Genomic DNA, 17,410 nt, shown 5'->3' with positions numbered 1-17,410 from the left:
AAGCAAACTCAATTGACCTAATTCTCCTATTTATGGACTCTAACTTTATCCGCCTATCTTGGCAAATGAATCCTTACAATCCTAATTGAGCAATTCCATCAGTCCTATTTTGCTGCAGTTTATTCTCAGACATGCCCATCAACTCCCTTGACATATAGCACGGTAACACGTCCTTCTGGCCCCTAAACCCATGCTGCCTAATTACACCCAATTAATCAAGAACCTCTGTACATATTTTGAAGGATGGGAGGAAACTGGAGCACCCAGAGGAAACCCACAGACATGGGGAGAATGTACAAACTCCTTACAAACACCACAAAATTTGAGCCCAGATCACTGGAGCTGTAACAGCATTGCATTAACTGTGCCTCCATTTATTTTGCCACTATATTCATAAGCCAACTGACTAACAGCTTATCCTTGAGATGAGAAACAAAACTGGAGCACTTGTTAGAAGTCCAGTGAAAACATGCAACTCAGGATGAGATTCTGATTGAACTTTAGTGCCTGGAGCAGAGAGCTGCATCCTGATTTTTGGTGGAAGAATTCTAGGCCTCCATTACCTCTTCCTTTCTGACATTGAGCCTAACTGTTATGTTGAAGTATATACTATTTCACAAAATTTCCAGTTAATTTCCACAGAGAACTAAGAACTAAAATTTAACCTGTTAAATCCACATCTTTCTAAGTTGCAGTGACGCAAGCTGAAGAGTACTGTAAATGGAAAGAAAATCTCCAAGTGTTTTGTTTATAGATATGTTTTGGATTGGTGGAGCTTCTCTTGGTTCCATACCCAGCTAAATAATTTAACCAAAATGTCAATATTTGCATAAAGTTTAATTTGGCAATTATTTGTTCACCAACAATTAAGATTAATGAGAGGCACTGCCTTCATTATTTAGCACCAAGTTTTTAGAATTAAGAGGTTAGATTTCAAAATAATGCTTAAGCAACAATCACAATCTTAACTGGAATGTAGCTTAGTCAATAAGCTACCTACAATAGGTTCATTATTAAATTGGCAATGATGGTTTCATTGGACTAAATCTATTTTAATATTCATGCTTATACTACTTATGATGCAGGCATATTGTTACAGTGATACATTCATAGGATGGATCACAAGAATTTCCCAGTTATACAACCAGAATCTGGGATAAAAGAATGAATCAGGGAGAAGATTCTGAAGACTATTTTCCAGGATATCAAATTGTCTTACAGTTCTTGCAGTGGCAGCAATGGGCCAGAACTATAACTGGACGCAGAGGAAAATTGAGGAAGGCTATCCAAATAATGTAAGCTATCCATCCTCTTACTCTTATATGGATTGTAGACAAAAAGTAACAATACTAAGAGCAAAGTGATTTCTTGCTGCAGCGAAAGTTAGAAATCAGGAATGTGCTGCCAACTTTCTCAGCAGGGCCACATTGAGTGATGCTCACTTTCCATTGTCAGCTGCATAGTATATTCTACCTCGTGGATTTAGGATTTTTTTTTAAGTTTGCTTCTTTGTGGGGGGACCATAAACTGAATACAAATATTTAATTTTAGATATTTATTAGACTTCATTGAGTTTATTTTGAAACACATTAACTGTCAAATGCTCTTGACCGATTTTTAAATATCCACTGCAGTCGTACACCTCTATGTTGGTCGTTCACGGGGTCTTGTAACGATGTTCCACCACAGTGGAGGAAGGTCACCTTCTTTACGAGCTGGAGGAAGAGCCTCACTCTTAGGATTGTCAGTCACTTCCTGCTGCAGTTGCTTCACCTACAGCATGGAAGAAAACAAGGTGTTGCACTCAGTTCTCAACAAGTAATTTCATTTTGTAGTTCTAAAAGACACACCTAATTTTGCTTTTGACACAGAGCTCATACGTTGTGTTTGTAAATATCTCCAGCAAGAGGTATAATAGAATAGCACTTGGATAAAATATCCCTTGGATAAAAATACACAGCCTATCATCCAAAATATTTGATTGTTCTTGCAATGGACAGAGGGAAGAGGTCGATGTTCTCCCTCCACCAACTCCGTAATAAAGATGTCATAGGGGAGATGACTACTGCATCTATCAGTTCTACAATTATATTTTTATTGTGGAAGTACATATAATGGGAGGTACAGTAAACCCTTTTCTTTCAAAACTTTTAAAGGGGATACCAGTTGCTCTACATGGCAAGTGAAAATGAAGTTAGTCAACATTGAAGGATACAAAAAAAATCAAAAGTAAATCATGCTTCTTTTGACAAGCTGAAACTTGCTACCAGAACACAAATCCTTGGGTTTTTCTCTTGTAATAACTTATTTCATGGATTCCTATCCATTTATCCAAAGAAAAACAATGCAAAATATTAAAAGTCTTCCAAACATATTCAAATGTGCTCCTTATTTTTTGTTGTGGCAAACAAAATGTCTGGAAATTGACATTAAGTGAGCTGGGATGTTTGAGAAAGAAATCAGCACTGCAGCTCACAAGAGCTGAATTCTAATTGAAACCAAAACCAGTTTTTTTGAGTAGCAACTCAATTAGCATGATTTGTTCAATTATTAGAGCAAATTATAAACTTCTGTTTATATAAGGAAGGTGAACTAAAATAAAATGAACTAAATAATGAATGCTTCAATAGTTACAGAACAACCAATCCTAATTTGTTGCTAAAGTTCTATAAACTTCCTAGAATAACCATCAGTTAAATAATTCTGTGCTGACTACACAATATAATAAAGTGCAAGTGTTTGAACATTCAATTACATAGCAAATAGAATGAAATCTGGTGACTAATATATTTGTTACAGAAATGTTTATTCAAGGGAGAGCTGAATACTTGAAAGGGCCATGAGGAGTGAGCATGAAGTAGAATGAGCTAAACTGCTCTTAATCAGAACTGGTAGAGTTGATGACTGAATGACTCTGGTAACCTTAATGATAAATGCAGCATTCAAAACATTAGGCCAACCTCTTTATCCCAACTCAGAAGACGCAACTGCTTCCATTGTTCTCGTTTGGCAAAGTAATCTGGGTACATTGCCTTCTCCGATGGATGCCAGTAATCAAGGTAAAATTCAGGTACCTATCAAAATAGGTAAAATTTTAAATAAATTCAATTCAATGCAGAATGATGTGCTGTTAGCAATAACATTGAAATAGATGAACATTAATTAAAACAAGATTCTGGCCTACATGATATCCACCAATAGCCACCTCCTATTATTTAATAGTTAATTGGGTCCTCGACTCAAATGAAAGGAGGTGAATGTCGATCCAATCTCTGAAAAGGAAATAAGGCATTTTCCCAGATCTAGAAACTTATTAATGTTAGCAATAGATAAAATACAAGAGATTCATTACATATTTTCCTGAAGCAGGAAACCCAGGACGACCTGACTCAGATTCTTGTACAATTGCAAGTTACCAATTTAATTATATTTTTCAAAGTATTGCTATCTGATCATGACCCTAACAATACTGATTCCAGAGAAATAAGAGGGTGTCTGTAGATGGTGTCTTAATCCTATGTCATTGAAAGGGATTGATTTCAGTAATTTTATTAGGAGACAAATAGAATTGTTTTGTGAAATGAATTGCCCCTCTACTGATGACAGTTTTTTTTTAATATGGGATACACTCAAGGATTATTTAAGGGGACAGATAACTTCACTACACTAAAAAAAGAAACACACGACAGAGGTTAATGGTCTGGAGAAAGAAATAACAGAGTTGTAAAAAGAGTACCAGTAAACTGGTAATGTACCAAACGAGATTGGGTTCGAAAGATAAATATAAGAATTTGGAAAATAAAAAAATTGATATAAATACATTACAAACATATAAAACAGAAAGAACTACTTTAAAATCAAAACAAAAAAATTATGAATTGGGAGACAGAGCACATACAGTTCTGTCACGGCAATTAAGGTGGAAGTGATATCAAGGATGATTAATGTTATTCAACAGAACCTAACAAATTAATATATAATCCAAAAGAAATTTGATACTTTTTAATAATATTATACAAAATTGTATAAGTCAGAATTGCTAGGTGACTCTAGGGAGATAGATGAATTTATTTCATTGATTGAATTGCCAAAATTGGAAAATAAAGATCAGATGGAATTGGATGTTCCCTTTATCAGAGAAGAGATTGAAAAAGCCTTGAATACATTACAAGCAAATAAGTCACCAGGGAAAGATGTTTTACACCCAAGTTTTACAGACAATTCAAAGATCTTTTGATGCCTTTTATTATGGTTGTGATAAACCAGGCTCTCCTGGAATCCTTCTCAAAAGCTATCATCATGGTGTTACCGAAAAAAAAAGAGATCCATTAAAACCATCCAGATACAGGCCGATTTGTCGATGAAATGCAGATAACAAGATTCTGGCTAAAGCCCGATATTTACCTAAATTGATAAAACCAAATCAGGTAGGCTTTGTCAAAAAAAGACACTCTCCGGACATTTTGTGCTGATTATTCAATCTAATTCATCCGGCTAAGTCTAAAGTGAACCCGAGTATAACTGTATCTTTGGATGCAGAAAAGGCATTTGATCATGGAAAAGTTTGGAATGGGTTAATTTTTATTAACTGGATAAAACTCTTCATCATAAGCCACAGGCCAAAATTATGGTCAGAAGTCGATGATGTTTCCTTTGAGTGTCCACTGTCACCAGGTCTTTTTGTTTTGGTGATTGAACCATAAGCAGAGACCATAAGGAAGGATCCAGACATCAAGGGATTAAAAGTTGATTAGGAAAGGCATAAAATTAATTTGTTTGCAGATGATGTGCTGTTGTATTTATCAGACCCCGAGTCGTCTTTGGCCAAACTACAGACCACACTGGAAAAATATGGAAGAGTTTCTGGTTAAAAAATTAATTTTGAAAAAAGTGAAACAAATTTTGATTTTGAAAGAATCAAAAAGGAAGTCAGTTTACATGGAAATTAGAAATAATTAAATATTTAGCAATAATGTTAGATAATAACTTACAAAATCTAATGTAGACTTAACTATCTCCCTTTGCTTCAGAAGATAGAAGACTATCTACAAAGATGTAAGAACTTGTCTATTACTTTAGTTGAGAGGGTTAATTGTGTGAAAATGAAAGTGATGCCGAGACTGCAATACCTCTTCCAGTTGTTGCCGATTCCCTTGCCTCAGAATTTCTTTAAGAAACTCAATGGTCACATAAGACAATTTCTTTTGAATAATGAAATGCCAAGGATCTCCATGGAGAAATTGATGTGGGAATATACCAGATTTTTGAAAATATTATCTAGCAGCCCAGGCGAGATTCCTTTCATCCTTTTTTGAAGAGGAGAGCTCTCCCTCATGGATCCAAATATGATTACATACATTGAGGAAGAGGGCAGCGAAGGATTTATTTACAAATGGAATGTTAAATTAATTTTTAAAAAGGATAACCCCATTTTAATACATATTAAAATTTGGTATGAGATTAATGAATATATTGGGGAAAAAAAATGAAGATATCACCAAAAAAACCACTGTGCCAGAATGAATTAGTGCCCATGAATTTGGGTAATAAAATTCTAAATACTTGGTATCAGAAAGGAATTAGAATATTGAAGATATGAGGAAGGGCTACTTATGTCCTTTGAATACCAAAACAGAAATATAACTTGACAAACAGAACCTTCCACTGCTTTCTTCAATTAAGATTCTACTTGTGAGAATGATGGGGTTCCACAATGGTTCCGCCTTCAAGTAATTAAGTGGAAGGGATGCTTAGGCTGGGAAATACACCTAAATTTATAACTAGGATCTATTTTGTTCTCCAAGGTGAAAGTGCTAGCTGGGCCTACAAAGGTCGAGAGAGAGGTGGGAGTTGGACCTGGGTGTTATACCAGAGCAGTGTTGGTCTGATTGGTGTTTGGATAGTAAGACACCAATTCTCAATGCAAGATATGAACTAGTACAATACAATTTTTTTTTACATCCACTCTATCTCAAACCCCAAAAACTGCATAAATCAAAATCTGAAATATCCGAAATGTGCTTCAGATGTGGTATTGTAATTGGAACTTTTTTACATTCTACCTGGTCGTGTGTAAAGGTAAGATCATTCTGGTATGATATCACTGAAACACTAACAAGAATAACGGGAATGTCTTTTCTATGCAACCCAGAGCTGTACCTTCTGGGCAACCTTATCGATGTGAGCTATAAACTGACTAAATTTCAAATTTGCTTTGTTAAAGTAGCTCTGGCTGTGGCCAAGAAGTGTATAGCAATCACCTGGAAATCTGACTCTCCCCTTCTTATTGTTCGATGGGCAGAGTTATGTAATTGTATTCCCATGGAGAAAATGACTTACACTTTAAAGAATTATTATGACACATTAAGATATTGCAACTATACTGGGATTATGTAGGGGTCCAATTATAAATTTGACCCTTCAATATATATAACAAGGTGATACCCTTGAAAAAGAATTATGAAAAATGAGAGCTCTGACAGAATATGAAGCTAATTTTTATATTCATGGGGGGAGGGAAGGGAGGAGGGAATTTTGCAGATATTTAATATATTTGATGTGTATAAAAGTTTAAAGATTGTATGAATTTATTTATGAAAAATGAAAAATAGAATATTCAAAAAAAGAAAGCTTGACTCAACCAAATAGATTTCAATCTGCTAGGACAACATGCATGAGCCTCTTCCCACCCCTTCATCCAATCCCATCAACATCTTCCTACTCACATCCTCAACATGTGCAGCATTTTTGTGGTTTCTCTGAGAGCACTTCTATTATCTATCTCAGTCACATATAAAAATGGAACAGAAAGAACAGTTGTTTATCTCTTATCATTTTTGTGAATGTGTGGTGATCTCTTGTCGATTATTAATCGTTGGTAGAACTAGACGAGTACAAGAAAGTGGAAGTAGCAATGCTGCAGACCAGTTGTGGCTAAACTTTTGGTTGTGGGCCACATACAGAAAAATATAAGGAGTCACGAGCCAAACAATATTAAACCCAGCAGTTTTCAACCAGCTACAACATTGCAGCAGTGTTTTTAGACCAGAAAATCCCTGTGTAATCAAAAAATAATTTTCTATCGAAACAACTTTACGCTACTGAGCAGTTTAACTGTTGACATTATAGTTCAGTACAACTCTGATTATCTGAAATCAGTTTCTCCGAAATGCTCATTTATCCAAATAAATGTTAACATTTTGGATAAATGAAGATATCCGAAACAAATCAGAGATCCTGATTTATCCAAAAAATTTTGCAGCCGAACTAACCTCATAGGTTGAAAGAAAAATTCATCCGAAATGAAATTTGAACGACAATAGTCCTCCCCTCCCTTTCCATTTCTTCTTTACCTGACTTCTCTCAAACTGCCAGCCACAAGCAATCAGATGAATCCCATGTCCTAGCATCATCAAGGAGAGTAACCTCCCGGCAACAGCAGGGACATCAGTGGGGAGGTGTCGGTGATTGGCAGCGGCCAGCATTTTTTTGTGAGAATTAAAAAATTATTCTAATACTTAAAAAGCCTCCCTTGATGTTTGTTGTTGTTTAAACACTTCTACAAGTGATCTGCTGTTGCTACTGGGCTGTTTTTAAAAAATGACCAGTTTATCCAACAGAGGCCTGGTCCCAACCATTTTGGATAATCGGAGTTGTATACTGTAGTTTATTGATGTGTTCACATATTTCTGTGACTGCTGCTCTTTAATTTAATGGAATACAATAAAATTCATTCAAAAAGCAGTGCAAAATAAAAAACTTGAGAAAATATCAAGGGGCCAAGGCAGCCTCCAACATTCCTCCACAACTCTCCATGAATACAGTTCATGGCCCAAGTGTCCACCTTAATGATTATGATGCAATGTACAAATCTGTTGATAGGTTATTAAACAGATTCCTTGCAAATCAAACTTCCCCTGGACTCCTGTGCAAAAATATTCATTTTCCCACTGTACCTGAAATTACTGGCACTCCTTTCCTATTTTCCGTCTGTTTGGATTCATATATGGATCACCAGGTTTAATCAACTGAGGTAAATGTTTTCATCGATTAGTAACTTAGTCGGTCTAGTAGTTGTTCAAGATGGCAGTGTTGAAACTAAGAATTGCAATGTACATGCAGTGCAATTTATTGTTGGAGACTATGTTCTAACCAGCCATAATCCATTTTATTTTTTTTTTAATTCACCCTGGGCCACTTAAAAATGGGCAATAGGCTGCAGTTGGCCCGTGGACCATAGTTTGGCCACCCCTGCCGTAGACAGAGGTAAAAATCCCAGAGTTAATTGGTGTGATCAAAACTCTGCCACATCTAGTCGAGAATGCTACAGGTTAACTAATGAGAGAGTAGGCAGGGGGCTTTATTCACAAAGGAAATAATGGAGTCAGGCAAGACAGGGCCATAAATCTGCAGAGTTATTCACATCCAACCAGCAGTGCTAAACCTTTAGTTGACAAACAATATGAAGACCCAGTTAAGCCTTTATTATATTGTTCAATTATACTGTAGTTATAACACTGGATTCTAACCAGCAACATAGAAAATTACTCAGTATTTCCCTAAGTAGAATGAATCTAACCAAACCAATTATCAACAAAGTGGCCTACTCACAAGATGGTGGAAGGTGCTTTGAATGTTCTGACAATCTAGAACATAGTCACCATTTACTTACTCATATCGAGTCTGGCAACATTTGGCACCTGAACTATTACAGGCTTGGCTGAACATGGCAACAACGAAGATGAAGTGAGAACATTTAACATCTAGTCAGCATTCAGGTAAATACTGAGAAAGGGAGCCTGGAGAAATGGAAGTCAATGGGAATCAAGTGAAAACAAATCAAGACATATTTAAAATATGGGAAGATATTTGTTTTAAGAATCTACCAGGACTGTGTTATAAGCCTAAGTTCAGGTGCTTCAATTATATTCTCTCCAACCTCAAGATGTAAGTTGGAAGGTCATTGATAATAGTAGAGCTGTCAATTTCATGGATGACTCCAAAGTTCATGAAGCTATTTCCACACGCAGTGAGATCTCAACAACAATCATGCAAATGTTGATAAGTAATATTTCAGCCTGAACATATCAAATGATGAGCAGCGTTTACAAGACAAATTCGAGCTAATGCCTTTTATATTAACAGCACCACATTTTTTTATTAATGGGGACCTCCACTGACCAGATATTTAAATAGTGGACACAAGACCAGGTCAAAATCTGTATATGCAGTGATGAGCTTCTGGAATATTTTTAGTGCTGGGCTTATCTACGCTAGTTGAGAGTATTTCATAACACTTGAGCCTGTTCAATATTGGAATGGCTTTGGATGTAAGGAAGTAAGGCCCAAGTCAGAAGTGTCTTGGAATACTCTCTACCTGCCTGGATAAGCACAGCATAAAAATAAACACCATGCTGGACAAAATAGTATGTTTGAGTGACGATCCTTTCACCATTTTACCCTATTCACTTTTACTCCTCATTACCACCAGAACACTTCATAATGCAATGTGGCAACTTGTCAAAGCTTCTCTGACAGAGAGAGAAATGCCATCATCTGCATATTTCCTTCCATGTCACACATCAACCTATTTCAGAACCCAAATTCTATAACTCCTTACCCAATCACGTAATGGGAATTCTCCACCACAAACAATGCAGTTCAATGAGTAAACCTTTTTAAAAGGTCATGCATGTTCCCCTCTACACAATCGCCACCTATGCACCTTTGTAATCTTATGACCAATTCCCATCCCTTTGAAAACCCCCAGTTTCGCTCTCATTCACTTCATTGATGATCCTCTATCCAAAGGCAGGTAGTCATATACTTCCATCCCCTAAACCAGTTTCCTTCCTACAAGCCTATCCAATCCCCACTGATCTTTGAAAATAATTACACACATTGAGTTTATTCAAAAAATAAAAGTATAATGCTGAAAAAGCCTATAATTGTCAGCCTATTTCTTCTTTCCTATCCATGCCCCTGGTTTCATAGGGATGTAAAATTAGAATTTTTCTCAGTAATGAAAAAGATGAGCAGAGCATTTGCTTAGTCAAAACACAAGAAATGCATACAAATAAGATACTTTACATAATAAATATATAAAATTAATTTTATCTCACACCTTGTAGCAATCATATCTCTCATATGATGTGCCTCCCGGTGATTCAGGGAAAATGTAAGGCTGAGGATGTTGCTTCGACCAGAATTCTTCCTCACCAGCTTTCAGCAGCTTGGTAGCCTTGACCATGTCTTTTTCATCTCGATGTTCATCAAATCTTGCTCGTAGCATGCAGGCATAAAAACGGTATTTGTCTCTGATTGGGAAGATGATAATCATCATAAACTCTAACTCAGAAGCTTTATTTTCAAAATTCATTACAATACATTTTGCACTGTAAAATTAATAATAAAGGTACAGGTACACAATCCTTTATCCGGACACCTAAAATCCAGAAAGCTCCAAAATCCGGCAAGTGGGGACCGGCAGTCGGAGGAGGTGGCCGAGGGACAGGCGGTCGGGGGAGGCGTCCGAAGGTCCGCGGTCGGGGGAGGCGTCCGGGCGCCGAGGGTCCGTGGAGGTATCCAAGGGACTGGAAGCTGGGGCAGACCGCCGGGGCCGAGGGACCGGCGGTCGGGGGAGACAGCATTTGAGGGAGACTGCCCGGCGACTGGAAGGGGGTGGGGGTGGATAGGCAGCACAATTTGGGTGGGCTTTCCGAAATCCAGAACAATCCAAAATTCAGAACACACCGTCCACCAAGGGATCCGGTTAAAGGATCGTGTACCTATAGTATAATTAAATATTACAACTATGGTTCTTCTCCTGCTTGACAAATGCCAAATGGTTCCCTGTCTACACAGGACAGTCTAGTCCAACCTGTCATGGAAGTAGAGTGCCAGGCAAGCAGAGTAGAATATACGAAGATGTGTTCAAAATGTCCTTGGAGAAATTTTCACTGAATTCTGGGATGACTTCACGTGAAGTAGCAGAATGCTGAATAACAATATTAACCTCAAAGCCATGCATCAGTGGATGAAGGAAAATACCAATTCACAAACTAGCCACTTGTCCACTTCAGCCACATCTGTGAAAAAGTCTACACTTCTCACAGAACAAGAGTAAAAGCAAATTATCCTTGATCCCAGGCGATTGCCTACAAAGAGGAAAAAGGGATGGAGGATGGCGGCAGTGGAGGGGAACAACAAAAACAAGATTGATATGAAAATGGCCAAGGATTGGACCATCTACATTAAAAGAATTTAACATTGTTGGAATGCAGAAATAGACAACCATAATCTGAATGGACAGTGAATGGTTGATGATGGATGATGAGCAAAGGGACAGCAATAATTGAGTTTTAGGAAGTGGAGAAGAGAAAAGCTGATCCCAAGGATCAAGTTAAGTAATTTACTTCTTGATAGCACATATTGACCCAAAAGTGCCCAATGGAGTCCGCTTCCAAAACAATGTTGTCCAAGTGCCAACGTAAGCACCACATGAGTATTCCTGATCTTGACACAGAACTCATGTGATGATAAGGATGTGGCCTGTCAAATTTGCAGTGACTGAAAATAGCTGCAATTATTTTTCATTTGGAAGATTTTAGATTATGTTTGCTTTAGAAATCAGAAGTATAAAGCATTTCTGTTTAAAGTTCTCTTCTTCTTCTTCTTTGGCTTGGCTTCGCGGACGAAGATTTATGGAGGGGGTAAAAGTCCACGTCAGCTGCAGGCTCGTTTGTGGCTGACAAGTCCGATGCGGGACAGGAAGACACGGTTGCAGCGGCTGCAGGGGAAAAATGGTTGGTTGGGGTTGGGTGTTGGGTTTTGGGTTTTTCCTCCTTTGCCTTTTGTCAGTGAGGTGGGCTCTGCGGTCTTCTTCAAAGGAGGTTGCTGCCCGCCAAACTGTGAGGCGCCAAGATGCACGGTTTGAGGCGATATCAGCCTACTGGCGGTGGTCAATTTGGCAGGCACCAAGAGATTTCTTTAGGCAGTCCTTGTACCTTTTCTTTGGTGCACCTCTGTCACGGTGGCCAGTGGAGAGCTCGCCATATAACACGATCTTGGGAAGGCGATGGTCCTCCATTCTGGAGACGTGACCCACCCAGCGCAGCTGGATCTTCAGCAGCGTGGACTCGATGCTGTCGACCTCTGCCATCTTGAGTACTTCGACGTTAGGGATGAAAGCACTCCAATGGATGTTGAGGATGGAGTGGAGACAACGCTGGTGGAAGCGTTCTAGGAGCCGTAGGTGATGCCGGTAGAGGACCCATGATTCGGAGCCGAACAGGAGTGTGGGTATGACAACGGCTCTGTATACGCTTATCTTTGTGAGGTTTTTCAGTTGGTTGTTTTTCCAGACTCTTTTGTGTAGCACCACATGAGTATTCCTGATCTTGACACAGAACTCATGTGATGATAAGGATGTGGCCTGTCAAATTTGCAGTGACTGAAAATAGCTGCAATTATTTTTCATTTGGAAGATTTTAGATTATGTTTGCTTTAGAAATCAGAAGTATAAAGCATTTCTGTTTAAAGTTACTCTTGTATTAATTGAACATAGGAAATTACATGACAATAAAGGTCTTTTGGCCCATGATGTGCTGACTTACAAAACATACTCTGACTTCCATAACTCACCCTCTATTATCCTTGCATCTACACAGCTGTTGAAGAATCATTTAAATTTCCCTTTTGTAGTCAAAATACAGAAATGCTGGAGGAAATCAGATGGTCTCACAGCATCCATAGGAGGGAAAGATGTATTACCGACATTTCTAGCCTAAGCATTTCCTCAAGGTGCGAGTGAAAATTGAAAGCTGGGGAAAGAATGGGAGGGGGAGAAGGTCAGATAAACAAAGTTAATTGGTGATGATAGGAGAAAAGGTGACAACTGATTTTGGCTCTGTGAAAGGAGACAGGGACAAAAGATGGAAGTGGGGGGTTGTTTTCAACAAAAACCAGAGAGGTTGATGTTAATACCATCTGGTTGGAGGATGCCCAAATGGAAGAGGAGGTTTGCAGGTGGTCTCAGTCTGGCAATGCATGAGACCAAGTCAGACATGTCAGTAAGGGTACAGGGCAGGAAAATGAAATGGGTGACGACTGAGAGATCCATGCTATTGCAGCGGACAGAGCTGAGGTACTCAATGAAATGATCTCACAGTTTGCATCCAGTCTCTCCGATGTAGAGATGACAATGGGAGCACGGGATGCAGTAGATGACCCCTTGCAAATTCACATGTGCAGTGTTGTTTCACTTGGAAGAACTGTTTAGGGCTCCAAATGGTGGTGAGGGAGGAGATGTAGGGTGCAACTGGAGCATCTCCTGCGGTCACAGGGGTAGGTACCAAGGGGGCAATTGGTGGGGAAGGAGAAATGGGTGAGGGTGTTACAGAGGGAGTGGTCCCTACAAAAGGAGGTGAGGGAAGGTAAGGATCCATGGACCCAATGATAGTGAATGATTGGGTCCATATTGAGGATAGTAAAATCAGTGGAAAAGATCATTGGGGGCTCTTTTCCAACCATGAAGGGCATTTACAACACTCGATGCAGGTAAAGACAATAAACATTGTGAAAGACTCCACACACCCTTTAAGTAAACTGTTCTTCTTTCTGCCATCTGATAGGAGGTACTGCAGCACTTGGGTCCTTGCGTCCAGATTGGGAAAGAGCTTTATTCCCCATGCCATCAGACTCCTGAACTCCCAGAACATTTGGGGATATGTTTCCGTGGACTGTTAATGTACGTCTTAATATATGAAATGTGCTGAACTTCTATTCTCACTTATATTTATGTAAATATGCTCCATGGTCCTGGAAAAACACTATTTCATCTTTACTGTGCAAGCATGTTATGAACGATAAAGAAAGGTGACTTGACTTGATCGGTCCCCCCTCCACCACCACCCTCTTCCAGCTGGCAGAACTTGCCCTCACCCTCAATAACTTCTCCTTTGACTTATCCCACTTTCTCCAGATCAAAGAGGTAGCAATGGTTACCCACGGGCCCCAGCTGTGCCTGCCTTTTTGTTGGCTACGTGGAGCAATTCATGCCACAAGCCTACAAGGCAAGGCCCCTCAACTATTCCTTCACCACATCGATGATTTCTTTGGTGCTACCTCATGCACCCATGATGAGCTCGCCGACTTTATCCACTTTGCTGTCAACTTCCACCCTGACCTCAAATTCACTTGGTCCATCAAGGAAGCAGCACACCAGAGCGGGAGCAAACTTCCTCAACAGAGAAGGAGAAGCATTGCAGCTGTCCCTAAAGAGAAGGGAACTACAGCAGCAGATCAGGCATCAGCTTGGAAAACAGAACAAAAGTTCTGTGAGGACAGAAGAGTGACAAGGCGCCGTGTTCATCTTCGCTTGCGAAGGGATGGGCTAAATATATATAGACACACATATATAGCACCTGAGCCCAGACTCTTCCATTTGCACCTGCTTTTAGAAAATTCCTTCCAAAGCAATTTCATTGTCTTTGCAAAGGCACTCGGAGACTTGGAGGTCTGGCTTGAGCAAAGCTCTGGCATTTTAAATGGAGTTGTAAAGTGTGACTGTCTGTGAAGTGACCGACACTAATCCCCCACAATCTCTCTCTTTTAAAGACATAATAAGATATAAAATGTAACATACCCCATGGAGCATATTTACATAAATATAAGTGAGAATAGAAGTTCAGCACATTTAATATATTAAGACGTACATTAACAGTCCACGGAAACATATCCCCAAATGTTCTGGGAGTTCAGGAGTCTGATGGCTTGGGGAATAAAGTTCTTTCCCAATCTGGACTGATTTTCCGATCTTACTATACATCTCAGATTACACACACACACTGCTGTTCCACCACCTGCCCGTAAACCAAAATAATCATTTCATTGCCCTCTCCCCTGAAACGATGGGTCGACGTGGAATCACTCCGGTCTGGCGGCATTCAAACAAGAGTGCATTGGTGAGAAAAAAGCCTAGAGAAGGGCGGAGAGGGAATGAGCTGAGGTTGAGAGCAAAATCAGATCAACCTGGACTGCTTCACTCATGGAACGCCATGACACGCTTGGGTTTGTTGAACAAGTTCCGCTGAACAGTAAATCGAAATATAAATCGTTCCGAGACTGAATGGTGAAGCTCCTTTTCTTTTTGTGAAACGATAAACCAAAATATCACCCACCCCACAACCCCGACCCCCCCCACAACCCCGACCCCCCCCCCACAACCCCGACCCCCCCCCCACAACCCCGACCCCCCCCCCACAACCCCGACCCCCCCCCCACAACCCCGACCCCCCCCCCACAACCCCGACCCCCCCCACAACCCCGACCCCCCCCCCACATCCCCGACCCCCCCCCCACAACCCCGACCCCCCCCAACCCCGACCCCCCCCCCCAACCCCGACCCCCCCCCCCAACCCCGACCCCCCCCCCCAACCCCGACCCCCCCCCCCAACCCCGACCCCCCCCCCAACCCCGACCCCCCCCCCCACAACCCCGACCCCCCCCCCACAACCCCGACCCCCCCCCCCACAACCCCGACCCCCCGAGCCTATTACCGCGAGCTTCTCTAGTTTAAAATGCGTCAACGATTCACGAGATTATGGCCGAACCTGAAAATACACCAGGACTCCAAGTGTCGTAACGCCCTTTTGTACAGTCGAAGCACTTTCTGCTGGTGCGTCAAGTAAGCAGCCATCGCATTAGCCGTCCTTCACCTGCCCATCTGGGAACCACGGGAAGGCGGAGGACCTCCGATGGCCCGCGCCCGAGGTACTATGGGAAGTCGGAGGACCAAAGAATTGCTGGTGTCCTCGGGGAGAGGCCTGTTGATGGAGCAGCGCCAGATGAAAATAATGGGAAAGAAATAAACTTTAACTGTCGCCCGCAAAACAGTTGTTGGGTTGTTTTCACGAGGACCATATCGCCGATCATTGCTCCCTATTGATGTTCCCTTCATGATAGTTTATGACAGAATTTCTGCAGCTTTCAGGCTGAGAGATTGCTCGTGTTAGAACTCTCTCCAGAATGCAAAAATCAGTGTGAATGGTTAACTGCCACGAACAAGCCTTCCTCATTCTCTTTCAACCGACACCAGATCGAGTGACCGTCCCTTTTGTCCTCGCCACCCTGAACCACCTTCTCGAATTGAAAACCTACCTGTTTTCATTTTTTTTATTTCCCCTAAACATCAACTCTCTTACCACAAACTACATGCGCTGTTCATGTCCTGCTTTTTAATATCCAGCATATGCAGTTTTTTTGTTTGGTTGGTGGCCAACAGGGAATTGCTTGCAACCTCATAATGCAGGATTCTCGAGTTGGCATAGCTGCAGGAAACGGCAGGAAAAGGCTAGAATGGAACTGGAAAAGAAACGATGCTACTGTATAATATTAAAGAGAGAAAAGTGTGGTGAGGTAAAATAAGAATTCCCTTCCAAATCTACTCCAAATCCCGTGGGTGCCCGATTATCGGATTTTTACTGTACTGTTTTGCAATGTACATGCAGATGTCTGTATTTTGCTTTCGCTGTGAAAGGGCGTGGACTCGAGGGTGGGGCACCAACTCCTGGACCGCCTTGGGGGGGGGGGCACCAGCTCCAGGACCGCAATGGACTGGGGGGGGGCACCAACTCCTGGACCGCCTTGGGGGGGGGGCACCAGCTCCTGGACCGCCTTGGTGGGGGGGCACCAGCTCCTGGACCGCAATGGACTCGGGGGAGGGGGGCACCAGCTCCTGGACCGCAATGGACTCGGGAGGGGGGTGGGGGGCACCAGCTCGTGGGCCGTCATGGACTCGGGGCGTGCGCCGCTCGCGGCCGGACCCTCGCCAGACGTCAGTGGCCGGTCTGAAGGTGACCGTTGGGGAAATCCGACCAGGGCAGCGGGTGGCCTTCACCAAACCTGGACCCGGCTCTTCCAAATGGCTGAAGTAAGACGCGCTCAACTTGCTGCTCCGAAATATTAACCCCCCAACCGCGGGGGGCGTGACAACTCCGCTACTCCCACATGCAACACAAGTTGGGCACAACCTAAGACATCCACCTCTTTGTACAATCCTATCCCCAATTCCTGCTGCTGGTCCCATTTCTGAAGGCCACCCACCTCTACCAAAAAAGTACAATTTTGTTTCACCAATAAGTAAAAGGTGTCCAAATCTTTTGTTATTATTTAGAAGGGTAGAATTTTTAAACACCCACCAAGTGCATTTCCAATAGCTGGTGGAAGATGGGATTAATATGAATGGGTGCCCATGAGGTGTCCCTCTTGTCCCATGTTATGGCTCCTTATTGGTCCCATAGTTGTCATCTCGGAAACCAGCAAATGTGTTCCACTTTGAAAGCAGCTGCGACAAATATTTGTGCAAACTTTCAGGTTGGTGAATTCCAGCTCATGAACTTTGAACAACTGA

General features: G+C 41.3%; 2 protein-coding genes across 5 annotated transcripts in view; one reads left to right on the top strand and one right to left on the bottom strand.

Moving 5' to 3' along the window:
- Positions 1 to 1,540: 1,540 nt before the first annotated feature.
- Positions 1,541 to 15,754, bottom strand: ndufb9 (NADH:ubiquinone oxidoreductase subunit B9). The gene is made up of 4 exons (XM_069920895.1): positions 15,612 to 15,754; positions 10,124 to 10,316; positions 2,961 to 3,074; positions 1,541 to 1,773 (listed from the first exon to the last, which is right to left on the bottom strand). The coding sequence occupies exons 1-4, from the start codon at positions 15,695 to 15,697 to the stop codon at positions 1,645 to 1,647; spliced, it is 522 nt and encodes a 173-aa protein (XP_069776996.1). The 5' UTR covers positions 15,698 to 15,754; the 3' UTR covers positions 1,541 to 1,644.
- Positions 15,755 to 16,247: 493 nt separating this feature from the next.
- LOC138755248 (transient receptor potential cation channel subfamily A member 1-like) overlaps positions 16,248 to 17,410 on the top strand; it is a 157,482-nt gene continuing 156,319 nt past the window's right edge. For 2 of the 4 annotated variants that reach the window (XM_069920882.1, XM_069920878.1), the window contains exon 1: positions 16,777 to 16,930. In XM_069920882.1, coding sequence (XP_069776983.1) covers positions 16,790 to 16,930 — 141 coding nt within the window. In that variant the 5' untranslated portion in view covers positions 16,777 to 16,789. The other 2 variants (XM_069920881.1, XM_069920879.1) reach the window with 2 other exon arrangements.

The sequence above is a fragment of the Narcine bancroftii genome, chromosome 2 (assembly GCF_036971445.1).
Source record: "Narcine bancroftii isolate sNarBan1 chromosome 2, sNarBan1.hap1, whole genome shotgun sequence".
In the NCBI taxonomy this organism is placed as follows: Eukaryota; Metazoa; Chordata; class Chondrichthyes; order Torpediniformes; family Narcinidae; genus Narcine; species Narcine bancroftii.
Note: the sequence above shows the minus strand (reverse complement) of the source record. Positions and strands in the feature narration are given on the sequence as shown.

Coding starts and splice junctions, on each gene's coding strand:
- ndufb9 (XM_069920895.1), bottom strand. CDS start 15,697: ATGGCTGCTTACTTGACGCACCAGCAGAAAGTGCTTCGACTGTACAAA. Junction 10,317..15,611: donor GAGTCCTGGTGTATTTTCAG/GTTCGGCCATAA, acceptor CTTCCCAATCAG/AGACAAATACCGTTTTTATG. Junction 1,774..2,960: donor TTCTGAGTTGGGATAAAGAG/GTTGGCCTAATG, acceptor TCCATGCTGTAG/GTGAAGCAACTGCAGCAGGA.